Source organism: Sesamum indicum, unplaced genomic scaffold (genome assembly GCF_000512975.1).
Source record: "Sesamum indicum cultivar Zhongzhi No. 13 unplaced genomic scaffold, S_indicum_v1.0 scaffold00177, whole genome shotgun sequence".
NCBI lineage: Eukaryota > Viridiplantae > Streptophyta > Magnoliopsida > Lamiales > Pedaliaceae > Sesamum > Sesamum indicum.
Window position 1 is genome coordinate 190,577 of NW_011628077.1, and position 26,555 is coordinate 217,131.

Sequence of the window (26,555 nt, forward strand, 5' to 3'; positions counted from 1 at the left end):
ATTAGTCGTGTAATTTAGGGGGTGATATTTTTAGTTCTATAATTTAATAGGGTGGTATTTTTAATCCTGTACAAATTAATTTTTGTAATTTAGTTATGTAACTTTATAATTTTGACAATTTTGGTCCTTTTTCGGCCAATTTGATAGAAAATTGCAATTTATTTGAAATTTTTGTCCTATAAATAAATTTTATAAAGGACCAAAAATGCCAACGCCCTCTAAGTTACATGATTAAAATTACAATTTAATTGAGTTATGTGCAAGTCACGTGCAATTTTTCAGGCAAATTAGCCTGAAAATGATGAAAATTGCCAAATCTTAAAGTTACATGACTAAATTGCAAAAATCAATTTCTGCAGGATCAAAATCGCCGCCCCGGTAAGTTACAGGATTAAAATTGCATTTTCCCCTATGCTATATTTTCTTAATTAATCTATTCCCTAGCTAATTGAGAGAATTATTAACTCTTACTCATCCACAGACCAGCATCCGACCTTAGCTCAGTTGGTAGAGCGGAGGACTGTAGTCTGTTAAGCTGATATCCTTAGGTCGCTGGTTCGAATCCGGCAGGTCGGATTTTTACTGTTTGACCCTTGTTTTCCTAATGATCCCCATTGGAGAATGGAAGAGTGCTTCACACTTGTCACCAACTCCCAAAATATATATATATTTATACTAATTACTAATATAACCAAGAAAAGAGTCTCTACACTTACAAAATTAGTGCTTAATTACACTGTCCTTTTAATTAAAAAAACTTGATTATCTATTTGTATTTAACTTTTCAACATATTTGTTATTTAATTAATAATATTTAGAGATTACCTGATGCATGTATTTAAATCAATAACATTATTTACACTTAAACTCCGTCTAAAAATATAAAATTATATTTTTATCTTCAAAAATTTTAGAATTATATTTATACTCTTTTCGAAAAATACCTATTTATATATGACCTTATTCTCTGAATTTCGATGAAAAATATTAATATTAATAAATAAAATTTTATAAATTTCTAATTTTGGTCCTCATGTAATATTATTATATATATATTTATATTTATAAAAAATATATATGGTATATATATAAAATGAGGTTAATATTATTATATTTTTGTTTGAAATATAAAATTATTAATGGAAATATATATTTTTCAGAATTATTGGTATGGACAAGCAGAGAATTAGTCCTTTTTAATTTTCTTATTAATACAGTTCGAAATATAGAAACTTATATTGGAAGAGCAGAGAGTGGTAGAAAGTAGAAACCCAAACCGGCGTTTATTTGTCAAAAATCCGTCGGGAAATCATAGATCCATCCATCCATTTCTCTGATCACGCAATTGATGGTGAGATTTCCTTGTAAACATCATTATGCACTTCTCACTAATTTGTTCAATGTAAAAATTCTTGATTTCAACTTTTGTAGGCAAATCCGTTGCGATTGTACTTAACCTGTATTCGCAACACTCTGGAGGCCGCCATGTGCTTGCAGGTGTGTTTCTCTTCATTTTCATCATTTAATATCTGAAAAACAATGATGTTTTGGCTAACGCTCGTGTAATTTCTATAGTTTTTTCTTCAAATGTGTGTTCGTTTAATTTTGTTAATGTTTTTCTTCACCGTGTTGGTAGAATTTCCCCTGTCAGGAAGTTGAAAGGCACAACAAACCGGAAGTTGAACTCAAGTAAGTATGATTCTTTTTCAATTGCAAGTATCTATGATTATTTTTCTCGTCTTCTGTTTCCCATTGAATGAAGCAGTTTGATTTTAGTATTTGATGCATTAAGATTGGTGCAATTAGATTAACTGAGTTGCTGAAATATGAATTTGGGAGGTAAAACTAGTTAAAGAGTAGGCGGATGCGATCGAAGCGGATGAGAGTTCTTGTCAACTATGACTGGCTTCAATGTATAAAGAAAGGGAGAACAGGGAATTAATTTTCAAAGCTTGAAAGAGTAAAATGCAAAATCCAACACTGACTTAGAAATTTAATGTGAGTGAATCTGAAGAGATTGTCTCTTATGCATGCAAGGCATTTTTTGATGAGAACTTGTAGAACGAGTATGGGGAAAGAATTATTATGCCGTCGAATGGGTACTGAGGTAGTTTGCAATGCCAGTTTGTATCTTCTATATGTGAACCATGACATCATCATGGTTGACAAAATGTATAGTAATCCGTTGAAGCATAGGGAAAAATCTTAGAATTGTACGAATTGTGGTGCATACCTCACTGGATTTTTTATGTGACTAACTAAGCTGCATCAGTTGCAGAATTGGCAGTAAACTAAAACTTGGGCACGTTGCTTTTTCATGGAAGTATGAATTATCTGTTACTATTGCTTTACAAAAACTGTGTGTTTTCTAATATGTTATGACTTATGCTATGACATCTGAATTTTTATTTGGTTGGTAGGATCAGATTCGTGTCTAGCTGTAGTCCTAAGTATAAAGACAATTACATGTGGAAGATTTCAATATTTGCTTTGTGATTTTCAGGACCAGTCCAGAGCTTCTTATGAATCCTGTAAGCGTTCTTCTCCTAGCAATATGCTTACTTTTGTTTTCCATATGTAATCGTTGTACTAGGTCAGTCTCACATTGGTCCCTATCTGTTACTAAGTCAAAGAACTTGTGTCAGTGACAGAGAAGATCTTGTGGGGGAGGGGCAGTTTTGAGATTTTCCATTTACTGCTGGATTTTTGCACAGTAATTTCTGAACCCAGTACGGCTAACAAAGAATTGGCCTGAAAATAAATGCCTTGGCATAGTTACTCAAGTTGGATTTGTTGGCTTACATGAGAATAACTATGGCAATATGATCCATCCTTCTCCATGTTTATGAGCCATAATTTCCTTAAGGAATTTCTTTACCAATGACGACATCTTTCATGCATTTGATAGTTTCTTTTCTCATGGTTAGTCATGTTAATTATGATTCCGTTATTTGTAAATTTGTCTTGTCATGCTATTTCCTTCTAATTTAAAGCTACAACTGTCCATTTTGTATCCTCTGAATTTGTGTCCACAGAGATAATATATCAAGAGTTAAAGTTGGGACGGATCTGTTATCTTTGCTCCTTCTGGTCCAAAGTTTGACGTGTATCTTTCATTTTTGCTATTTCTTTTGCCTTTGTTGAATGGTCTTATGTATTAACAGTAGTTGAATGTAAGTATGTCTTCTTTTCCTTTTTAAATTTGTGCCCGCTGCTAATATTGTCAACTTGTCCGTAATGATCATATATCTCAGTCAAACACCCGTTCTTTAATCCGGACTATATTTACTCTGTGCAACTGCCATCTTTCAGGTTACGATCTGTAGAAATGAGGCTGAGAAATGCTTGATAGAAACATCTATAAATTCATTGCGCATAAGCCTTAAGGTAAATAGTGGTAAGCTTCTTATATTAATCAGTTCTACTTCTATTTTAATTGAGAATGACTCAACTCCACTCTTAGCTCATTTGAGAGTTAAATCGTCTGAATTATTGTCTCTTGTCTTCTGCTTTTATTATTTTATATCTTCCAGTATTTCATGAGTTCTCTGATAGTGATTCCCATGACATCCATGGCTTGGTGAAGATTTGTGTACTTTATTCCTCATATTGGTGGTACAAGTCATGTATATTTATTTGGTGGAGTTTTGTATTTGGTTGGGTTCTTGGTTCATACATTATTCAAAGGGAGTATTTCCACTTTGCAAAATGGATTGTGTTTCTTGATCCAAGATGCATTGTCGATGAGGGGATAAAACTGAGACGGAAGGGGGGTGAGAGAACATAGCGAGAAACGCATAAAACCAGAGTTGTTGACAAGTAGCAATATAACAATGTTATGTAGATGCAAATCGTTCTCATCCAGAATCTACAGAAACAACTACCAGCTACATGACAATAGTTTGTTTTTGGTCAGCTGACAGCTGCATGGCTATAGTAGGTTGTCTGGACTTTTGGTTACTTTTGGTCTTATGTTAACAAGACTCCACCTTGTGTTTGCTTTATGAGAGTTGGAGGCCTTTTCAGGAAAATGTGTAGAAAAAAATTGACAGGAATAACTGATGATTTTTTGTGCCTCTAACGAGTTACTGAGTTCAGTGGGGTTGGTTGATTTCATTGATAGGCTAATGTAAAGAATTTAAAAGTAAGTACATATCATGTTGGAATACTCTTGCGTGACCTTGTGCGAATTGTTACTCTACTGAATTTCTAGGCATGTCTTTCCTGTTTACTTTGTGATATGAGTTGGTCGCTTATAGGTGGGTGAGTTATTCAACCCAAACAGTAATTAGTACCGGCTCTTGTATTTGAAAGGGGCCTACGAAATGCAACTAAACACATTAAGTGAGTGTATTGGACTGCTAATACAACCTAATAATGGAAAGTACATGGGCCTTAAGTTGATCAAGTGATGAAGTAGATTATAGTTTCTGACTGGGAAAAGATGGCGTAACATGGACAGATGTGGTTTAGGTATTTGGTAAATAGCAGGAACCACTGGAAACACGAGGATGCCGCGAGTTCTCTTCGCCAAACAAATTTGTATAACACTATAATCACATCCATAGCTTGTCTCTTAGGGGATGTAGATAACAATATGAAGTGAAATTAGCTGCATCCTGGTTTCATAAGAAGGAACTTAAAAATCTATTTTCTCCATCCTACATTTCTTTTATGCTTGCAAGGATCCCTAATTATGACTTAAGACTCCCAATTGAGCTCAACCAAATTTAGAGGGCCAATTACACAGCTCATATTTCTTTCTATCACATATTAAATCTTAATAATTATCTTAAAACCTTTCAAAGTCTTTATTGTATTTTCTATTACAGGTTAAGCAGGCAGATGAACTTGAGAACATACTGACAAAGAAGTTCCTTAGATTTTTGTCTATGAGAGCGGAGGCATTTCAAGTATTGAGGAGAAAACCAGTTCAGGTTTGCATTTTTCTTTCAATTTTAGTTTTCAACTTTTATTGCAGAACAGTGATATGCTGATCCTGAATATACTGCATCTCCAATATTTTACTAAACCAATGAATGCTGCCACTAGAAAAGTAATAACCTGCTGGAAATGAAACACTTATTGTGATATCAATATAGCTTGTGATTGCACTGTACGTCTGTTATGTATACAAAATCTTTATCATGTAGAATGCTTTCCTTTCTCATTTTGATATAAGAGAGTGCATGATGGCACTTGAATACTAATGGGAAAATAATAGAGTAACAGGTAAAATGCACATTGAACTTCTGGAAACCATTAATTTTAATTTGAAGATTGGTCTCACCTTGTTTAATTAACAGAATCATTATTTATTTGGATTCAAAGGTTCAGTTGTAAATGATTGATCTAATATTTTATTATTTGTTGTTATCATCACCAGTTTCATTATCATTATTAGTACTTGTATTTGGCATTCTTCTGGGATTAGTACATTGTCATGATTTACATTGAAAATAAAAAACATGGGTTTGATTGTTTCAATTTACATGTATAAATTCTTATGTGTTCTTGTTGTCAATATTTTCTTCTCAAGTTAAATATAGTGTTTAAATTGCTTCATAGAAGCCTGTACACTGTTTACACTATTAAGATGATAAATCTGTACCATTTTTCCTTTTTCCCGTAAAATTATAAGGACATTTAGTGGGCAAAATTGGGAATTTGGTCATGTTTGCGCAAAAGTAGATTTTATATCCAATTAAGCTTGTTTCTATACCATTTGACTGCTTTTTTGGTAGTGTGATGAGCTAGAATGATGCATATTCATATTTTATGAGTAAAATATGAAGCATCATTTGTTGCCAACACGTTTTTATGTTCTTGACAAGTCAAATCTTATTCATGGGATAATACCAACTGTTCTGGTTAATGTCCTATTGTGTTTGAGATCCTTTTCTACACATCGTAGCCTCAAGTTTTGTAGGTAATGTTGATAATAGCGAGAAAAAGACAATCATAAGCATAGGTTATTGACTTTTGGAATTATCCAGTCCCCCAACATTATCTTTTCCATTGCTCTTTGAAATTGTCGTAGCCACAATGCATATGAGATTGGATTTTTCTTAATAGTTTTTTGCAATTAGAGGTACTGGAAATGTCTCTCTGTACTTTTGATGAGTAAGCATTATAATGCATGCTTCTGAATGAAGGGTTGATACCATACATTGCCATATGCTCCAAACCCTCTCTCCAATTCATATGCCGAAAACTACCCACACTTCTTTAGGGTCGCTGGAGAGATGCTTAGAACACTGCCTCTTTCCGTATTGAGGATATTTACTCAAGGACACTATAATCCTTTAGTCTCGCTTTTGCTTTTATTGTTAAGCCAATCTGTTGTTGGAAATACTCTTGTAATCTTTATTCTTTTGAACTGGTTTGCTTTCTCAGGGTTATGACATAAGTTTTCTCATTACCAATTATCACTGCGAGGAGATGCAGAAGCAGAAGCTGATAGATTTTATTGTTCAGTTCATGGAGGTAAATTTCTCAACTTTTAATGTAATTAAACTTTAAAGTTCGAGAAATGTATTTGGATGCAGAAATTTTCTGTTGTATAGTTGAAAACCAAGATGAATATTTAAATTATTTCAGGAATTCACAGTAGATTTCTGTATGGCGTCATCTTTTGATTAATGGAGAAAAAGGCGTTAGATTCAGCTGTATCTTTCTTTGTTTTGATTTGACAAATTTCTGGCTTAAGACAAAGGGATATCACCATAGTATCAGGTAGATAATTGCAGAGAACGCGAAGGAACAGGAAAAAGATAAATACAGAAACTACAAAGGAAAAAGAAAAGGTGATGATATCTATAATTTAAATGATCTCACTCATCGTATTCGGTAAATTATTAACAAAATGAGAGGAAGAAAAAGCGATAATCTGTTGTTTAAATTTTTCTCTATATCTAAAATCTGTAAATTACTTTTCATTGGCTTGTACTGCAGAATTTGTATAACCACATTCTGCAAAGTTATAATCATATGTTAAGTCTAAGAAGAGATATAACGGCCACAACTTACCACTCATTGAGAAGATAAATTTGCCTAGTTGTCTAAGTTTGCCTAATGTTTCTCTTCTCCTAAAACATCCAAATTTGTATTCTCTGAAGTGATGTAAAATAATATTATCTCATGAGAGCTCACTAGATGAAATAAACTACTGTAAAAGTGAGGTGAAATTCAACTGATCATATATTTATATATGTATATATCTCAATGCATGAATTTTTCATGGCCATTGTACCCTGGCGCCAATAGATTTCTAATGCTGCTAGTATAAAGCAATTCCATTTCTATTATATTTGGTTCCTGCTGCTTGTGATCTTACTTGAGTGAAGGCTATTAGATCCTTGATTCTTCTCTCTTTTAACCGCAGGATATTGATAAAGAGATAAGTGAACTGAAGTTATCTGTGAACACACGAGGGAGGCTTGTTGCTACGGAGTTCCTGAAGCAATTCGTCTGATAACAATCCACTTCTATGAGTGGATGCCCCCCCCTTGAGACAAATATGGTAGAACAATGGACAATTTGGTAAATGTAGGTCTACAGAGAATCGATGCAAGGACTAATAGGTAAGTGTTGAACGTTAGACTCTATGACTTGTGTAAATTGGAAACATTGTGGTGCATATCTTTGATTTTTCATGAACTCAACTGAAGTTTTGTAGGAGTTTGGAATATAAGAGGACTTTCGATGCTGTTTTGACGGTTGCCCTTTTCTTTTCCTGTGAAATGTTCTGAGAGCACGTCGATCAGGTTAGCTCAATAAGAAACGGAAATAGCACTCGCATTTGTGGGTACCGTCGAACGCAAACCCCATAGGGATGGTTTCGAGCATAATAAGGATTGTGACTTGGTAGATGATGTTGATATTACTACACAAAATTTAACGATCTACTACTTTCAGTTACCAATTTACGTGTGCCAATTGCCATATGATTTGCAAGAGATGGGCCAAATTCTGTACTCGGTGGTAGAGATACAGACAATTTTGTACATTTTTCGGTTAATTTCACTTAGACCTCTTTTATAAATATAAAATTACATTCTCAATTCAGGAAAAAAATTCAAAATTTTACTTTTCGGAGAATTTTCTGTTCACAATTGACCTCCTTCCTTTAGGGTTTTGACAAAAATATTCATATCAACAAAAAATTTATATAATCTTTCAAATTTACACTTTAGTCAGTATTCCTCTAGCAATATTTTTATATTTGTTATAGGGCAAATATAATATATACAAAAGTTCAGGAAAAGTTGTTGTAATTTATCCTAACTTTTATATTTGTAGTGGGAATAAATTATAGAAAATGTTGTAAATTAAATAGTAAGAAAAGTTGAAAGTTTCTAAAAGTATACCTCTTTATATGCATAAGCGTGTGAAGATCTATAGGGATAGTTTAATAAAAAAAAATTTATTTGATAAGTTAGAAATAAGTTAATCGACAGTATATATAATTTTTTATTTTTAATTTTTTTATTAATATTAATAAATTTTAAATAACATAAAATTTATTTATTAAATAAAAATAATATCAGACTCATAAATATAATTTTTCAAGTTGTAATTGTTACCGCGACTGTTATCAAATCGTAGAACACCTTGGCGTCGTCCCCAAAACCCTCAGCACCTCCCCTCTTACAGACCTCTAAGCATGTCGCTCTCCCGTCATCTACTCCGGCGAGTCCCGTCCCAATCCGCCGTCCTCCGCCATTTTTCCACTGCCCCCACAACCACCGTATCTGAATCGCCATCCTCCCAACGCATCCAGCACGAGTTCCTCCCTCCGAACTCCTACATAAGCTCCTGGAAGCACCCCCGAAATCCCAAGCAGGCCGCCGCGCAGTTGGCCTTCCTACGGCGCGACTACGACCGCAAAGTCAAGGAAATGCGTAAGGAGTACATTAAAGAAATGGAGCTGCAGAGAATCAAGAAGTTGCGGAAGGATGAGGCCAGAAAGGAGGCGTTGAGGATCGCGAACGAGGAGAGGAAAGCGGCTAAGGATGCGAAGAAGAAGGCGGAGGCTATTGAGAGAAAGGCTGCCGAAGAAGAGTTCAGGCAGATGTTGGTATGTGAAATTTCTTTTCTGCTCCTGGAGCTGGTTACATTCCGTTTTTGGTGGGGTGTTGTTTCGTTTTGGTTCTTCTTGAAAAATGTTGCCTCTTTGTCAATTTCTTTTTTCTTTTTTGTGATTGATATTTGGCTTTATAATTTGAATCATAGTAGAATTTGTTACGTGGTTTGGTAGTATTAACTAAATTTTTGGGATCTCCGGCAACAAGATTGAGAATTGGATGGTTAGCTACTACAAATAGACTTACATTTGTGGAAATAGTATGTGCTTCTAATTCCCTGTCCTATGAGTATATTTTTAGGGTGGCGCATAAGGCATGATTGTTGCTTTATTTTACTTGAGCCCGAAAAGGACTGGTTTACCTGTTTTGTTTGAGTCATTTAACATGGTATGAAGTGAGCTTAACAGAGTATATCCTGTCTTGCTAATGCATTAGGGTGAGATTGTTTTCATTCTTTCAGTTGTTATTCTGGTCCGTGTCATATGCAGGAATAAGATGTTCAGAAGTTCAGTAAGACAAAATCACTATTTCTTAGCATGTAAACTTGTGCTCCTATGATTCTGACAAGAATTTTTTTCATTGTGCAAGAAACTCAGGGCATTTGTAATCAGAGTTCTGTAGTGACTAATCTAATATAAGTACATTTTAAATGCTTCATCATTGGTTCAAACCATTAGTCAAATGACTGATGGTGTCTCAGCAAGTTAGTGACTGATTAAAAACTAAAGAATCTTGAATTACAATTCAGTAGAACCGGTTGATTGAACAAATGATCTTTATTATGCTTAATATGATCTTCTAATTTCAGATTATATGACTAAGGTTGCCATTTGCTATGAGTTACTCATAGTAATACAGGTGATATGAAAAATGCACGGACTTGAGATTATCTACTTCAACACTTATGGTTCCAGTTATTGTCATTATTTCGTTGATGATGCATATTACCACATGCAATGAGAAACACCCCTGATAGGATTATGTATATTAATTAATACCTTCCCCTAGTTTCTTCTATCATTTGGTTGCAAGTTATGGCCTGCTTGATATATCTCTGAGAATTAACTAACTGAAACTATCCTTTAAAGTAACCCAATTGCACATCTGACTGATGAATCTGGCGAATAAAGGATTTACCAAACCCAATTAGTTTACAAAAATAGAAGGGGAAAGAAGCTAGTGATGGTTGAACCCATGTACTATGCTATTGGAGCAAGCATGTGGAGTTCGGTTAGGTGGCATGCTCAAGAGCATTTGCTTGTAACAGAATTTTCTTGAGCGGAAAGAAGCTTTCATATGTTTGTATAAGGAATTAGGTGTTTTAATACTGACCAAGTAGCAATATGAGTTGATCAGTTAAGTGGAATCTTTGATCAGGAGGCCGTTGAGACATCTTTTGATATTGTTTATGATTTCTCCTTTCCATTGCACATATCGAATATGAAAACGCAAACGAAAAACTTTGATTGTACAACTTTCTAAATCAGAATGTCAGCATTACAGTCTTTGATTTTGTTTTTTTTCCTCTCAAAGTTTTGGAATGTACTAGCAGACACATCACTCCTTATGTTCTAATTCTTCTGGTATGGTGCAGATGAAAGAAAGAGCAGAGAAGCTTGAGTATTGGAGAATGAGAGAGAAGAAAATTCAGGAGAAGAAGAAAGAGAAGAATGAGCTTCTGCGAAGACAAAGTTCTTTGTGGATTGGTCCATCTGAAGTAGAGAAGAAGACACTCGACGCCATTTGTGATTATGTCCGACTCTGAATCTTTTCACCTGGAATTCTGATCAACAAGTTAGACTGACGAATGCTATAGAGCAGTTTTATGCCTGCATAGGCGTGTCAAAAGTTTTACCTTTAGCCCCTATAAATCTCCTACAATCATACTGTCTTTGGGGTTTGTATGCGCACATAAGCCAGACATCAGCTGTTGGAGAGCTGGAATAAATAACTTTCTGTAGACATAATCATCAGTATATCATGGACTGAACAGTGTTTTGGTTCTGAATTGGTCTTTTCAATAATTATTGTTATAAATTTGTATTGTATGCCTTGAGCTATATATATATTCAGGCATATCTTTATATGAGAAGGTATCTCATAGGAATGCTCTCCTCATCTTTATGTTCAAGTGGGAAAGAATAATATTTACAGGTTAATAAAGCACAGTATGTACTTCTATGAGCATCGATGCTGGGAAGAGGATAGCTTGACGCTGTCTAGACATATCTCTAACTAGACCACAAAGGGCTGAAAATTTTCCAACAGGTGCTCCCAGTTCAAACAGAAGTTCCAGCCCACAACAGAAACAAATGAGAATCCTTCAAAGATCAGAAAAATTTAATTAATTATACCTACTTCATGAATGCTCACTAACGGTATATAGCCATATGTATGGTACATCACCAAAATGCTAATTTTACAGTCAGAAACTCTTAACCACTAACCAACGAAATTTTCCTACAAGCTATCATTTACATTGCATTCTTCAGACAAACTGAGTTACGACAACTTGCGCTCGTCAACTAACACGAAAGCGCGCTGAGTTCGTGCTGCTGCAAGGGATCGATTACTATCTTTCTACTGGGATTTCGGTTTTTGAATCTTCACATAGGGGAAAATTCCCAACAAGTGTTTTACCTTCGGATCCCAACCCCGTTGCTGAGCACGACAGTACATCAGGAACGTATTGGCGAAATATGAGTTGAAACCCATGAGAATATGCCACAATGCATGCCCCTGTGGATTGAAAAACCATCGTGAAATGTCCTTGCAGAGCTGACGGTCAGCTAACCAGCAGAACGTCCCCAGCAGAAGCGTGACTAGGTACAACTTTGCAGCCCGCTTGGCTGATATGTCTTCCGTGATAATATAATACTTGTACATCCGTGGAATGCAAAGAAGACAAAGCAGCACATAGTGCACTTTGAAACCAATGTCAAAACGAAGCTGCGAATGAGCGACCGCGAATACTGCCCCGTAGAGGAACAGGAATGTGGGCATCGTACTCTGATAGTGCCAGTCTGGTGAGTAGAGGATGTAGATATAAAGGAGCATTTCCCACACCATAGGTGTTTCATCACCTTGTTGTTGCCTGAAAAAAGAATTCTAAATCATTGTCAGAAGAGGATTGCAAGATATCCCTTCTGGAATTACATAACAAGATTACTAGCAGGAAAATGATAAGGTTCTGTCAGCTGATTGATATAGACTCATGCAGTCATAATAATGGAAATAAGACAAGAAAGAAACTTACAATCGCTGCAAGGTGGCATGATACAACATGCTCCCAATGGCAAGTATCATGTTTGATATGTGAAGGACACTAAACCTCTTCTCAAAATGTTGTCTTAATGAGTTGACAAGCCCAAATAGTGCCAAAAGGATGCCTGGAATCATAGACATGGTGTTGAAAAATTCTGCAATATAGCAAGAGTAGACGTAGTTTGACTCACACCACTCATGTGTAGATGTAACAGGCCCCCAAAAACTTGACGATCTATCTTCCATTTCTCAGTATTTATTTAGCTCCTACATATGAGCAAAATGCAACTAGTTCAAGGTTAAAATATCAGGACTAGTTACAAATAAATTAAATTCAGGGGAACCAACATTTATACGCATTATCTTTACATATACTAACCAAAAATTATATAATAAAATCTAAAGGTATATATATTCGGTTGAGATTGAATAAATTAGTCGCTTTTTTTTTTCTGTTTTCCATCCAACTTTATGAAATACGTAAAGGGTACGTATGTATGTATATGAATATATATTGATTTATTTTACATGAATAATTAACACGATAACAAAAGAATAATTTCTGATAGATTTTCTTATCAAAAGACGTGACAGAATGAAATTGTGTTTGGAATTGTAATATTTTTTCTTTTAGTTTTTTGTACAAAGAGATCTGATAGTTTTTTTTTTCTTTCTTTTGGAGGGGGAATACGAATAGAATGAAGTTCTGAAAATATATGGTTAAATCTCAAAAAGAAAAAAAAAAAAAAAAGAAAAGTCGAATCAAACATAATCATACAATATGAAATAGTATAAAATTAAAAATTGGCCTTTGAACATGAAATCAAACAAGGATAGATTCTAAACCAAATCCCAAAGACAACATTACCTAATAAACAGACAACATATGAAGTACAATATAAAATACTCTAACCCTAAAACTTGCTGAAGAGGGCCTTTGTTTTTCAGAACAGTTTGATGTTTTAAGTTTAAGCTAAACCACATGTAATTTTCTTCTAATTATGCAGCTAAAAAACTGTTAATCTACTTCCTTTATTCTGTATAATTAATCTCCGGTGTTTGGTTTCAGAAGCATCAATATGTCACAACTAACATTCAAACTCAAAATCGTTCAGAAAAAACACAAATATAAATAAAAGAAGTAGAAATCAATAATCCACAATTTAAAATCTACCACTAAACTATTTATTTTAATCCTCATAATCAATTCTTGAACCAGAAAATTTTTGAACAAAAAACTCCGAATCTCAATTAATCGAGAAAAAGAGAAATTCAACGAATTTTGATGACAGTGTTGATGAATTTCTACATTACATTCACCAATTAAAAGAAATGTAGAAATATGCACATAGATCATCAATTTCACAAATCAAAATGCAACTTCAGAAAAATAAATGACAAACATTGCATGCACACAAAAATCATAAATACGTATTTACCTTCGAAAATTCAGATCTGAACAACGTCTTCCATAAGCACTGAGAAAACTTCAAATTTTGGTGGATAAATGCATATTTTTACCATTGTATATATCAACAATTATATATCTTCGTATGCGCAATGAGATGCACATACGTTGATTTTCCTTCTTTTTTATCGTTCTTTTATACACTTTTGATTGATTCTGAAAGAAGAATTTTAATAATTTAAGTCTCCTTTATTAGGAACTCTTTGGTTTTGAGTTTCTAAATAGGTTGAAATCTGATACGCGCGCACATTCCTGGCATGTGACTGTGGATTTTCTTTAGATCTTATTTTGGATGGGTATGAAAAAATTGGAGTGGGTTCAAATGCAATGCAACTATTACACTAACTGCAAAATTTTAATTTGAATTGAATCCATTAAGAGAAAATTAATATGCCATACTAAAAAAATATCATCAATTTGTAATTAAAAATAGTCATATTAGGGCTAAAGGGATTGGACAAACAAATCTACCAATTTTGTTGCTTAATTTTCTTGCATGATTTCTTGATATGCTGATGATTGTCCACCTTTCTTGTTGATGTAGTAAATAGTGATTTTTTTAAATGCTTATATGAATTATTGACCTTAGGACAACTTTATTACTCAAAATTTTGTCAACAACCTTTTTGTGATGCATTTACGAAAAAAAACACCAACACATGAAAATTTTAGTTCGGATCTAAGTTGGCTGAATCTGAACCAATCGTATGGCAAGTATAATACATTTATCGTGTGACTGATATACAGTTTAGGGAAAGTGATCTATCACATAGCAAGCTCTATAATTGGTTTGGTTTGACCAAATCTGATTCGGGCAAGAATTTTCCCACCAACATAATACAAAGGATTAAAAATGATTTATTAACAGTTAGAGATTATTATGTGATTGAGTTCATTTCATCATGAGTTATCTTATTATTAATTGATAAAATGATATAATAAAAAATACAATTGAAATGAATTACAAGTCTTTGTGACTCTAATATAAATAGGTAACCTACAAACTCAATTGACACACCAATTTTTGATACATTCATTAAGTCAAATAGAGGCTTTGGCCACAAGAGAATGACACATAACATAACACACAACACATGTCTCCTCTCTTGCTTCCATTTGCTCTCATTCAACTATCAAAGAGAAACCATTTATCTCGATCAATCATTGTCTATCAAAGTTCTTTGACGCCTACTAGCATAGGGTTAAAGGAGATTTTCTCATAGGTGGTCGGGACGACATGTATTTTTCTACTGTGAATAATGACTAAAACAGTTTTACCTTTCTGGAGGACTAGTAGCTACACCGATTGCTTGGATAAGGATCCTTCTTGTGAATGTCCAGATCATCTACATCAATTGCACGTACACTAAAGCTTGGTACTTCAAACTGATTCAATTGACTCCCTTATGCATGAGATTTCAGTTGTAATAGCACTGAGACGAGCGATTTGCTTGCTAATTACAATATTGTATTGTAGTTAAAACTCTAATTTTCATTTCATTTAACATCTCGAGGCCAATATGAAATTAAAATAATATGCCTGATCCTGATGTCTCATGAGCAAGGTATCAAGCCTATAGCCCATCTATTTATACTAACCTAGCAGGTCCAAAATCAGGTTAATCCAGTAGGATGACTCAACGGACAACAGGGATAGCACTTTGTGTTTTCGTGAGACACATCATATAAAAAAGTTATCCAACAAACTCCTCCTAAATTGATGGCAGTTGACCTGCCATGAGCAGGTAAAACAGAATATGCAGAACTCGGAGTGTGAGTGGGCTCGAGTCCAGCTTCAAACTCAGCCAAAGCTCACGAGTCAGCTTGACTGAGTTACAACCTATTAGGGACTCGTTTTGACTTTATGGGCTTGATCGAGTTTAAGAGAGTTTCTGATCTTGTAGAAAACCTATCTTGGATAATGTTATTTTCAAATACATCTAATTTATTCTCATGCAATACATACGTTTATAACATAAGCTATATTTTAACTTAATACTATCTTCTTAAATATTTCAACTTACCTACAAAATAGAAAGAGATTGAGATATAGATTTTGGACAAAAAGAAAACCTATGATAGTTTAATTTTGATAAATCAAAAGAGTGAAGAATAAAGTGATTATTTTATGGGAATCTTGAATTACAAACAACATATATAGATACATATTCTATAGACAATATGCTTTGTATTATGTTGAGAATCCCACTTTTATATTGAAAAAAAAATTATATGTAAAAAGTGTTAAAATATTAAATGGCATTTGTCATGCTATATTCCTAGTGATATTTATGTTATATGAATGTGTCATAATTTATGTTATATTCCTACTTTCGCTTTATATATATTAAACCACAAATTATTGAATTAATTAAATCAATATTTTACTTTATAATTAACATTATTATATACACCTGCAACAATTCACAAATCCACTAGAATTATTACTTATATAATTACTTTGCATGAAAATTTTCCTTTACATACTACTTCCACCCTCTAGGGTTCACAAGTCATGTTTAGGAATCATAAAAAGGGTAAATTACATTATACCCCGTCATGAGGTTAGGTAAAAATATATATATATTTTCTATTTTTCGCAAAATTACAAATATATTTTTTTTTATGTTGTTGTTGTAATTGCAAGTATATTTCTTATTTAATAATAAAAATTTACACAAAGTTTCTCTGAAGGAGGTATATCCCTGTAATTTTATAAAAAATTAAGAGCTATTTACGTATTTAAATTTAAATTCAAGGGATGTTAATGTAATTTACTAACCCTTGGTTCGAGAATAAAGGAAGTTTGCATAGTGTTTTGCTTTTCACATTAGCATCTTTGCAAACTTGGATAGTTGGATTCGGCATTAGTTATACTTAACGTGAAAGAAAGATACTTTCGTAGTGTATTATGACTGTAATTTACGCTATGGTTTTAAATATATTTGTGATCATGTGATTTTGATTTATTTTTTTAGTTTTGTAATTTTGGTCCTTTCAGTGTCGGATTTTGCAAAAAGCCTGAATAAATCAGTTGTGCTTCACGTGGTTCATTTAATTGGGCTTTGTTTTGATTGGTTCACTTTTACCAATATGGACGGGAAAAAAAAATGACCTAACACATGATTTATTTCGACAATTTTTACAAAATACGGCACCAAAAGGACCAATTTTGTGAAATGTGGAAAAGGTGCACGACTCTTTTGCAAACCCTAGAAAGATAAAAGACAAAAATGTCAAAATCGCAAGCAGCATATGATTTATTCCGACAACTTTATAAATTGACAAATGAGTTTTATAAATTTAAAATGGAAGTATTATCATATTTGAAATGAAATAATCTCTTGATTCTTCTCTATAAGTGTCGATCCAGGGGCTGAAAATGTATTTTGAATCGGATGCATAATTTCCATTGAACTTGTACGAGAAAATCACGAATTACTTTAAAATATTATATTAAGGTCTTGACAGTTTCATATAAAAAAAGACGTGAAACATTTACGCTTGTAGAGTTTTATCGTGGCTAAGCACTTGCTCAATTTGGATTTGAGCCGCTTGGATTTGCTTTGTATATGTAGTGTCTTGTAATATGTGGTAGGTGCCGTTTTTCATAGGCATGAACAGTGTTAGCATGTACGTTTGGCTCATTTCTGTTGACCTTTAATACGGTTGACTTTGACATGTCCAAATTTGATATCGACGCATACTGCAAATTTAAATTCCAAATTTATTATGAACATTAATTTGAAACCTAATTATTAACCAATTTATTGAGATTTTTAATTGGTAATTTATTTCAAAAACTTGATGTCTACAAATAGCATTTAATTCGTTAAAATTATGAATTTTAAAGCATAATTCACTATTTAATTTTATTTTTTTTTAGAGGAATACACTATTTTAAGTTTAGGTCACTTTGATTCTTATCTAACAAACACAATGCTATAGGCTTAAGTATTTATTACTTTAATTCTGATATAGCACAAATTAAATATTTTTTACTCATTTTGTAAAAAATATATAAATACAATTTTAAGTACATACGGACAAGTTAGAATATTACTTATAATCTCTCTTGCATTAGGAAAAAATTACTATTGGCTACAATATTAGTGGCTATGGCTAAAAATTGTGGTAAATGATTATTATTCACTATGTTTAAATAAAATCGATGAAAAACTAGTTTTTTCATGATGAAAAAATTATTTGATATAGCTAGAGCCATGGTCAAAATATTTAAAAACCATAACACATGTTTAGCCATCTTCATAAAAGAACGACCAACAGACGATGCATGGCCGTGGTAAATAACTATTTGCTACGATGATTTATTATTAATCATGGTAATTAACCATAGTTAAATATTATAATACGTCCAGTGTTATTTTTACTAAGAGTAGAAGAAAATTTACTATTGGTTAGGAATTAAAATTATAATAAATAATTATTATTAATTATAATTAAAAAAATCGGTGCAAAAATTTAGATTATTCACTATGAAAATTATTTTTGTTATAGATATAAGCCATAGCTTTTAGCCATGACAAATACTTTTATCATGACTCTTAATCATGATAAATATTTTAGTCATACACGCAAAATTCACAATCATTGCGTGATTGTGGTCAATGATTATTTACTATGACTATTTATTTTTCACCATAATAATTAGCTATAATTAAATATTAATTTTCTTTTAGTACGTTTAAAATTTTAATATCACATTTATAGAAGAAGTTCGCGTGAACATATAAATTTTTTAAAATATTTTTATAAGCTTTTGAAATATATGATAAGATGTTTGAAAGTACATATTACGAAAGTGTTCTGGTAAAATTTTTTAAAAAATGAGCGTATAAAATTAAAAATAATAAAATGTTAGGAACATAAAAACTCTTTTTAAAAAAAAAATAAAAGGAGCATAAGAACAAAAAAATAAAATAAAACATTCGGAGCATAAGAACTTTTTTAAAAAAAATGGAACGAGTTCCTAACTTATTTTCTGAAATTTTTAAAATCTCCATCAAATTAATCATAGATTTGCTATCACTAACATTGTACGAATTTGATCGTCTTATTTTATCTAAATACTTTAAAATTTTATTTTTAAAATAATATATATTTATTATAATTTTTATAAATACATTGAAATATTAATGTGCCTATAATATTTTTAAACAATCTCGTGCTTTAAAAAATTATGTATTATTAAACATGTAAATTCAGTATATTCTGATCTGATTTTGTTTTTCGCTTATTTTAGTAGCTAATTTTAGAATCGAATTGAATTTTTATTTTTTTAAAAGATAATTACATATTACATCAATATTATTAAATCAACAAATATATCGATTCAATCAATAAAATCACAGTACAATAGATTCATATTAAATGAGATAAATACCCACGTCAAACGAGACTCGAACTTCTTACTTCCAATTTCTTCATGTAAGTTTAACCTAGGCATTCATAATTTAGTACCATTTATTATTTTAAAAATAGCGGTGTGCAATGTGCATGAGTTTGATGCTGACTAATCGAAAAATATATCAAAAGTCTCAATCAATAGAAAAAATTAAGTAAATTAAAGAATAACATTGAGCTACCTACAAGAATATAAAATATTCCAATTCACTTTCATCTAATGTTATTATTATTATTTTTTAATTTTTTAATCCATAATATGCTGGTGTTGTTTTTAATTATTATTATTATTATTTTGTAGATATTTGAAAAATGGAAAAAGAAAAAAGAATTCACTAATGATTTTTGCCTAATGTTAAGGTTGGCGCGAATCCCATCAAATGTGTGAGTATTGTCTTAATTTACATGAGTTTATTTAAAAATTTACTTCTAAAAATATAAAATTATACTTTTTTCCAAAAAGTTTTGAAGTTATGCTTGCACCCTTTCAAAAAAATTTCATTTACACTTGAATCTGTCTGTTAGAGTTTGGAGAGAAAATACTGACATTAATAAAAAAATTAACGTAAATTTTTAACTTTACTCTTTATTTAATATTATCATGTATAATTTTGTACTTATAAGGTGATAAATGCAATATTTTATATATATGGAGCAAATGCAATATATATACATTTTTCATTCTAACGATCCTATTTTTTTATAGAGCATTCTAAGTCTACATTCGGAGTCACGCCCCAAGCTTCCGATATGACCTGTACCCTGAATGAATCCTCGATACTGATGGAAGAGGCTGATGGGCTGGAAGGCCCTGGAAGAGTAAGCCCTTGGGATTGGTTGACCTCAGGTTTCCCGTCATGCCCCATCGGGAATTCTTTACTTTACTCCTTCGAAAAAAGAATAAGTTGGAGAATTTTGTTCTGGTGAGACTTTTACAGTTAAAGCTGTAAAATGGAGCGAATGTGAAGTGAGCTTAATATTGTTACATTTTTTCTTTATAAGTACAAGATTATTACATATGAATGATAAGTAAGGGGTAAAATTAAATATTTATGTAAGTTTGTGCTGATGTGTATATTTCTTGTCCAAATTTTCTTGAAAAAGGGTCATGTGTAAATAGTAAATTTTTATAAAGATGAGTGTAATTTTAAATTTTTTTTGCGGAAAAGTGTAAAATTATATTTTGTGAAGAGGGTTTAAGTATAACTAGTTATTATTTTATTATTGATTAAATTTAATATATTATTGAATTTATTGAAATATTAATGTAATGGAATAATTATTTATTTATAGGGAGAGGGGGAGAGGGAGAGAATTTGAAGAGTGAGAACCCTATTTGAAACCCTCAAAACACCAAAATCTTGTCCAGACCAAAACATTGTACTTCGCTCACTGGCTCTCCATATCGCTTTCTATAAGCAGACGGCAGACTCCACTCTCTCCCTCTCTCTTTATATATATTTGGATTCCATTTCCCATTCCGAACCCTAGAAGAATTCGTATCATATTGAAGAAAATCCGAAGATCTGAAGATGGGCGACAGTAGTGCCCCCGCCGCCACGAAGCTCCCTGTTCCTGGGAAGCGGAATATCCTCATCACCAGCGCCTTGCCTTACGTCAATAACGTTCCCCATCTCGGCAACATCATCGGATGTAATACTCCCTGTTTTGTTGGCAATTAATTTGATTTGCATGTTTGTGATTGCAGGCGATTATGTGTGTTGAGTTTGTGAAATTGGATTTTGGTTTGCATGTTTGAAATGGTGTGGGATTCTTGGTTGTATGTAGTTCATTTGCATTTCTGAGAAATAAAGTTCTGCTTTTTCTTAACCCCTTTTGGAAGGCGTCCTGAGTGCTGATGTATTTGCGCGGTACTGCCGGATGAGAGGATATAATGCGATTTACATTTGTGGTACGGATGAGTACGGGACTGCAACTGAGACTAAGGCAATGGAGGAAGGGTGCTCTCCAAAGGAAATTTGTGACAAGTATATTGCTTTACTTTCAGTTTCTATTTCGTTTACTGTTTTTATTATACTTCGCTTCCTTTTTGTTACTAGAAGGTTCTTTTATTCCCTTTTGGCTTCTGGGTTTTATGGATGAAGGAAATGAATAAGGAATTTGGTTCCAGATAAAGATTAGTTCTGTTGAAGTACATGCTTTTGATTATTCCGTTTGGATTAAAAAAGTTGAAGTGCTCGTGTACTTCCTCAAAATATGATTCTTTACACTGGCATGCAATAGCCTTATCTATACAAATTGTAATTATTGTATTTCGTCCTGTATGGTGAGAAGGAAGAAAAGTGCAAAACAATGTGATGGTAGGAAATGAGACTTAGAGCTTAAGCTAGAAAGCAAAATAATAGGTTACTCTAACTTTGTAGGAGACTTTAGTATTTGCACATTATAGGATTTATCTACCACGTACATTTTTATTCAAGCTGGATGAGCAGCTGATGACCCGTCAGATTGATAAATGTTGTTTGTTCCATTGGAACAATAGTTTGCAAATAACTGCCATTTCTAGATGACTGTGACTCGACTCAAGAATGGAATGTTTCCAGTACCTTCAATGAACTTTAATGATGTCCGATTTTCTTTCTTTTGTAGATATCATGCTATTCACAAAGACGTATATCAGTGGTTCAATATAAGCTTTGATGAGTTTGGGCGTACTTCAAGTCCACAGCAGACTGAAGTTTGTCAAGCAATTTTTAAAAAGTTGTTGGAGAATAATTGGCTTTCAGAAAATACAATGCAACAGGTGCGCTGTTGGTCCTGAAAAGTTTGTTTCACTTCAAGGTGTATGGTTACTCCGTTATCTTGGAGCCTGCCCTCTCTTCCTTTTTAGCATCGATTTCCATCTGCTTGTCCAAACTTTTGGCAACACTGTGAAGTTCATCAAGTGATTTTTTTTTTTTTTAAATTAATCTATATGCAGCTCTATTGTGATACTTGCAAAAGATTCTTGGCTGATCGGCTTGTGGAGGGTAATTGTCCAACACCAGGTTGCAATTATGATTCTGCACGTGGAGATCAGTGTGAAAAGTGTGGGAAGCTTTTAAATCCCACAGAACTACTTGACCCAAAATGCAAGGTCTGGATATATATCGAAACAATTATCTTTAAATATAGGTGCCTTGTGACTTTGGTTACTCCCCTCACATCAAATAACAACAATATTGGAAGTCCCCAATTTCACCTCCATTGCAAAAGATGTAAGAGCAGAATGTTATATCTAAATTCTGGGTTTGTTTCATGATCAGGTCTGCCGTAATACTCCACGGATCCGTGATACAAATCACCTTTTTCTTGAGCTTCCTCTGCTGAAGGATAGATTAGAAGAATACATTCGCACCACGTCTGTGGCTGGAGGATGGAGTCAGAATGCTATTCAAGCAACACATGCTTGGCTTAGAGAAGGGTTGAAACCACGGTGTATCACAAGAGATTTGAAATGGGGAGTTCCTGTTCCACACGAGAAATTCAAGGACAAGGTGAAGTAATTGATAAAACTTGTGGGCTTAAGTATGCAGTTACTCTGTTGCTGGGCACTAACTTTTGAATGGACTATTTAACAGAAATACAGGTTTTATATCCTGCCAATTTGTTTCCTGTAGCATGATATGTTCTGTTTGCAATGTGATGGTTAGGTTTTCTATGTATGGTTTGATGCGCCTATTGGATATGTCTCAATCACGTCATGCCACACACCAGAATGGGAGAAGTGGTGGAAGAATCCTGAAAATGTGGAACTGTTCCAGTTTATGGGCAAGGATAATGTGCCTTTTCATACTGTAAGTCAATAAATTCAAAACTTAGCTTTTTTGAAAAATTGTACAGGCTTACAGGATAAGTGTTGAGTGCTGATGTGGCTGAATCTATTGATTCATTATATGTTCTCTTTCGAGATGTGCAGTGTGGAAATGGTTCTTCAATATCCTACTTTTCAATTTAGTTTGACCACCTGCATGTAATACTATATTCTGTTTGTTTTCATCCTTTCTTGACAGGTTTAGATAATGAAATTGCATCTTTATAACTGGTGTGATCTTTCACTTCCTAACTGGCTCGTAATTGTTTTATAGGTGATGTTCCCCTCAACTCTTCTTGGAACAGGTGAAAATTGGACTTTCATGAAAACCATCAGCGTTACAGAATACTTGAACTATGAAACAGGTTAGATTTGCAATAGCAGATAAAAGATATAAATTGCAAGCTATTACAAGAGAAGGCTCGCATTCCTAGCTTCTTACTGTTGTCAAATTGTTATCATGGCTTTGTTCTGGAGGGAAATTCTCAAAGAGTAAGGGTGTGGGAGTGTTTGGAAATGATGCAAAAGACACAAATATCCCTGTGGAGGTGTGGAGATACTATTTGTTGACAAATAGGCCAGAGGTGGGCTTCTTGTGACTCTTTTTCTTGTGTTGTATGCCACTGGATTACTATACCGATCCACCCACTTGCAATTCCTGCAGAGTGGGCGCTCACTTAACGATTCATTAGTATTGTTAATTCTGATTTTAGGTATCAGACACCTTGTTCACGTGGGTTGACTTGCAAGCAAAGTTGAATAGCGAGCTTCTGAGCAATCTAGGAAATTTTATCAACCGAGTCTTGAGTTTCATTGCCAAAGACCCAGGTGGCATAACATGGCCTTTCATAAAGATTTCATGTTATATTAGTTTCTTTGTTTCCTTATTCTTTATGTCTGATGTTTATGCCGGCTGGAAATTCATGTGATTCTTCCAAACAAGATCGCAGTGCAAGTTACTTCTCATAACGGTGGTGTTATTTTAAGTACTGCCAAACCCTCTGTCTTGTGGTGGATCTGATTTAAACTTCCTAGTCCACAGAAAAGAGGCGAGAAATACGGTTCCTATATCTGATTGGGACTATACTCTTTCAAAAGATCCTTGTCCATAAAATTTTGTGGGAGCGTAAGTGTTTGTGAACAATAGACAATGACAGGGCTGAGAACATTTTAGGTGCAAAAGCTAAAATTGCTTTGTGAATTTTTGGTGAAGTGAATGGTGGTAATAGTTTCTTCAAGCTTGTGGTATTACTAAAATTGTTTAACATATTCAGTGTCTTGGCTGTACCTTAAAATGGATCTTATAATTTGAGTCAATGTATTCTAGAATGTTAAATGATGCCTAAGTTAGCGTCATGTAATTTGCTTTTATTAAATTCATGCAATTGGGCATAGACTTATATTGCCTCCTTGTTTGTCCATTCTTTTGCTCTGAGAATGAAGTAACATCTGTTTTGAGCATGCATAGGCTTCTGTCAGACATCAAATTTATTTCTTTCCAGTTATACACTTGCTTTTTTATGTCATATGATGCCTGTTCCTCTTAGGCAAGTACAAATTGAGATGTCATGTTATTTGCTCATACAAACTGTAGCATTAATCTTGAATTATACTTTTTAGCGTGTTATCTACTTAAGAGAGATTTTGTTTTAAAAAATGTTCTTTTGAGTATTTTTCTGTCTCTTTTGAGGATTATATCCATCTTCCTGAACATCCAATTAGTCATAAGATGCTGTATCATAGACGACTTTCATCCAAATCTAAATTATTCATATCCAGACTCCTTCAAGTTAGCACTATTCTGCCCCGAAAATTCTTCTATTCGCTCCTGAATAAAGACTCAAATCTGGGTTTCCGTTGTAAAAGATTTCTATAACTAAAGCAGCCAAGAAATATTTGCAAGGGATGATCATCTTTGTTTGCACTAGCAAACTGAAATCAGTAAAGATTTCTTTTGATAAACTTTCATTGAGTCTGCATTGGAGAAGGAAAAGAGAAGCTGAAACAGCTTGACTGTTCTTCTATGAAATTTTTGGGATGGGAGAAATAAGAAATTTTTAGAATAGATGCAGAATAGTTCTATCTCTTTTTTATTAGAATGAGGAACTCTATTCTAATTGTTTTCTGTTTCTCGATTATTTTCTTGAATATTTATACCTTTTAATGGGTTGCCCTTCGTATTTAACTTGAATTTGAAAAGGATCCTCAATATATTTTTCTTCATTAATTCAGCTTCAGGCTATGGTTCAATCATTCCTGATGCTCAGGGTGCTGATTCTCATCCATTGACAAAAGCATTGGGAGAGAAAGTGGGTAGTTATGTCGAGCAGTATATAGAAGCAATGGAGAAGGTAACGAATGACTAATAGCCATTGTTCTTATTCTTGGGATGCAATTTATCCTCGATAGTACCCTTGTTTTACCATGAATAACATTGCAGTGTCATCTGATGTAGGTGAAACTAAAACAAGGCTTGAAGCTTGCTATGACTGTATCTGGTGAAGGAAATGCTTATTTGCAAGTACATCTTCTTCCATTTTGCAGCTTTTCTTAATCTGCTTAAGTTGTGCTGCGTAATTATCATGCTAATGTTTGTTAAGTGCTGCCTGTGATACCCTATTTTAGCATAAGACTCATTTCTTCATATTTCATCATGTAGGAAAGCCAATTTTGGAAGCTTTACAAGGAGGATCGGCCTTCCTGTTCTGTGGTCATGAAAACTTCGGCTGGACTAGTTTACCTTCTTGCATGTCTCCTAGAGCCTTTTATGCCATCTTTCTCCCTTGGGGTAAGTTAATGATGACTAGTGCCTCAATTTTGATTTTGAGAGGCATCATGGTTGGTCAGACACAATCTCAACTCATGTTATGTTGTGCTGCCACTACCACATAGGTACTTAAGCAGCTCAACTTGCCACTTGAGACACAACTCTCACTTTCTGATGAGAAAGGTGATGTTGAAAGGGCTAAAAGACCTTGGGATATCCTACCTGCTGGTCATAAAATTGGGACTCCTGCACCGTTGTTCAGAGAACTGGTATTCTTCATTTGTCCCCTGTCTATTGGTTATCTAATAAATTTGCTTGTGTGCGGGAACTATAAGTTTCTGTTGTTGCTTTCTGACTTATAACTATGCACCTAACAATATGCAGAAAGATGAGGAGGTAGAGTTTTATAGGGAGAAATTTGCTGGAAGTCAAGCGGATAGAATTGTGAAGGCCCAAGCTGAATCTGAGGCCAAAAAACTTGCTGGAAAACTTAAGGAAACAAAAGTTTCAGGTGACGTTTTTCTTTCTCTTTCTTTAACTTTCATTTACGAACTACCTCGTGTTCTGCCCAATGTCACCTTCATACCATAGATATGAAATTTGTTATATCCAAGCCTTCATTCTGCATAAAAAATTCAATGAACCGGATCTTCTTTTTCATCTTTTCATGCTCTTGTAATTTCACATTATTGACATGAACTTCTGTATATCAATGATTCATTTGCTTTGCTT

General features: G+C 33.5%; 4 protein-coding genes and 1 non-coding gene across 7 annotated transcripts in view; 4 read left to right on the top strand and 1 right to left on the bottom strand.

Moving 5' to 3' along the window:
- Positions 1-489: 489 nt before the first annotated feature.
- TRNAY-GUA lies at positions 490-576 on the top strand. The gene is given in 2 exon segments: positions 490-526; positions 541-576. It is a non-coding gene; the product is annotated as a tRNA-Tyr (tRNA).
- A 631-nt stretch (positions 577-1,207) lies between these two features.
- On the top strand, positions 1,208-7,924 carry LOC105179605 (actin-related protein 2/3 complex subunit 4). 3 transcript variants are annotated; one of them, XR_849323.2, is made up of 9 exons: positions 1,208-1,351; positions 1,432-1,497; positions 1,637-1,689; positions 2,504-2,531; positions 3,313-3,387; positions 4,833-4,937; positions 6,397-6,486; positions 7,385-7,583; positions 7,671-7,924. XR_849323.2 is itself a non-coding variant. In XM_011103249.2 (8 exons), the coding sequence occupies exons 1-8, from the start codon at positions 1,349-1,351 to the stop codon at positions 7,472-7,474; spliced, it is 510 nt and encodes a 169-aa protein (XP_011101551.1). In that variant the 5' UTR covers positions 1,208-1,348; the 3' UTR covers positions 7,475-7,924. The 3 variants fall into 3 exon arrangements, 1 of the variants encoding a protein (XP_011101551.1); XR_849324.2 differs by having other exon boundaries at positions 7,679-7,924; XM_011103249.2 differs by having other exon boundaries at positions 7,385-7,924.
- Positions 7,925-8,567: 643 nt separating this feature from the next.
- On the top strand, positions 8,568-11,110 carry LOC105179606 (caldesmon). The gene is made up of 2 exons (XM_011103250.2): positions 8,568-9,079; positions 10,681-11,110. Exons 1-2 carry the CDS (start codon positions 8,666-8,668, stop codon positions 10,849-10,851), a joined length of 585 nt encoding a protein of 194 aa, XP_011101552.1. The 5' UTR covers positions 8,568-8,665; the 3' UTR covers positions 10,852-11,110.
- A 304-nt stretch (positions 11,111-11,414) lies between these two features.
- On the bottom strand, positions 11,415-13,985 carry LOC105179607 (alkaline ceramidase 3). The gene is made up of 3 exons (XM_011103251.2): positions 13,790-13,985; positions 12,343-12,617; positions 11,415-12,180 (listed from the first exon to the last, which is right to left on the bottom strand). The coding sequence occupies exons 2-3, from the start codon at positions 12,594-12,596 to the stop codon at positions 11,667-11,669; spliced, it is 768 nt and encodes a 255-aa protein (XP_011101553.1). The 5' UTR covers positions 12,597-12,617; positions 13,790-13,985; the 3' UTR covers positions 11,415-11,666.
- A 6,575-nt stretch (positions 13,986-20,560) lies between these two features.
- The window catches only part of LOC105179608 (probable methionine--tRNA ligase), an 8,870-nt gene continuing 2,875 nt past the window's right edge, over positions 20,561-26,555 (top strand). The window contains exons 1-14 of the mRNA XM_011103252.2: positions 20,561-20,895; positions 21,086-21,230; positions 21,853-22,006; positions 22,184-22,339; positions 22,509-22,739; positions 22,896-23,039; positions 23,331-23,421; positions 23,534-23,640; positions 23,770-23,884; positions 25,289-25,407; positions 25,512-25,577; positions 25,716-25,844; positions 25,949-26,092; positions 26,208-26,334. Of these exons, the coding sequence (XP_011101554.1) occupies positions 20,775-20,895; positions 21,086-21,230; positions 21,853-22,006; positions 22,184-22,339; positions 22,509-22,739; positions 22,896-23,039; positions 23,331-23,421; positions 23,534-23,640; positions 23,770-23,884; positions 25,289-25,407; positions 25,512-25,577; positions 25,716-25,844; positions 25,949-26,092; positions 26,208-26,334 (1,849 nt within the window). The 5' untranslated portion in view covers positions 20,561-20,774. The remainder of the gene's footprint in view (positions 20,896-21,085; positions 21,231-21,852; positions 22,007-22,183; positions 22,340-22,508; positions 22,740-22,895; positions 23,040-23,330; positions 23,422-23,533; positions 23,641-23,769; positions 23,885-25,288; positions 25,408-25,511; positions 25,578-25,715; positions 25,845-25,948; positions 26,093-26,207; positions 26,335-26,555) is intronic.

What these genes read in the sequence shown, in the direction of transcription:
- LOC105179605 (XM_011103249.2), top strand. An exon ending in AGGCCGCCATGTGCTTGCAG is followed by an intron (nt 1,498 to 1,636) that starts GTGTGTTTCTCT and finishes CCGTGTTGGTAG; the next exon opens with AATTTCCCCTGTCAGGAAGT. An exon ending in AAACCGGAAGTTGAACTCAA is followed by an intron (nt 1,690 to 2,503) that starts GTAAGTATGATT and finishes TGTGATTTTCAG; the next exon opens with GACCAGTCCAGAGCTTCTTA.
- LOC105179606 (XM_011103250.2), top strand. Translation starts at nt 8,666, where the DNA reads ATGTCGCTCTCCCGTCATCTACTCCGGCGAGTCCCGTCCCAATCCGCC. An exon ending in AAGAGTTCAGGCAGATGTTG is followed by an intron (nt 9,080 to 10,680) that starts GTATGTGAAATT and finishes GGTATGGTGCAG; the next exon opens with ATGAAAGAAAGAGCAGAGAA.
- LOC105179607 (XM_011103251.2), bottom strand. Translation starts at nt 12,596, where the DNA reads ATGGAAGATAGATCGTCAAGTTTTTGGGGGCCTGTTACATCTACACAT. An exon ending in CATGCCACCTTGCAGCGATT is followed by an intron (nt 12,181 to 12,342) that starts GTAAGTTTCTTT and finishes TTCTTTTTTCAG; the next exon opens with GCAACAACAAGGTGATGAAA.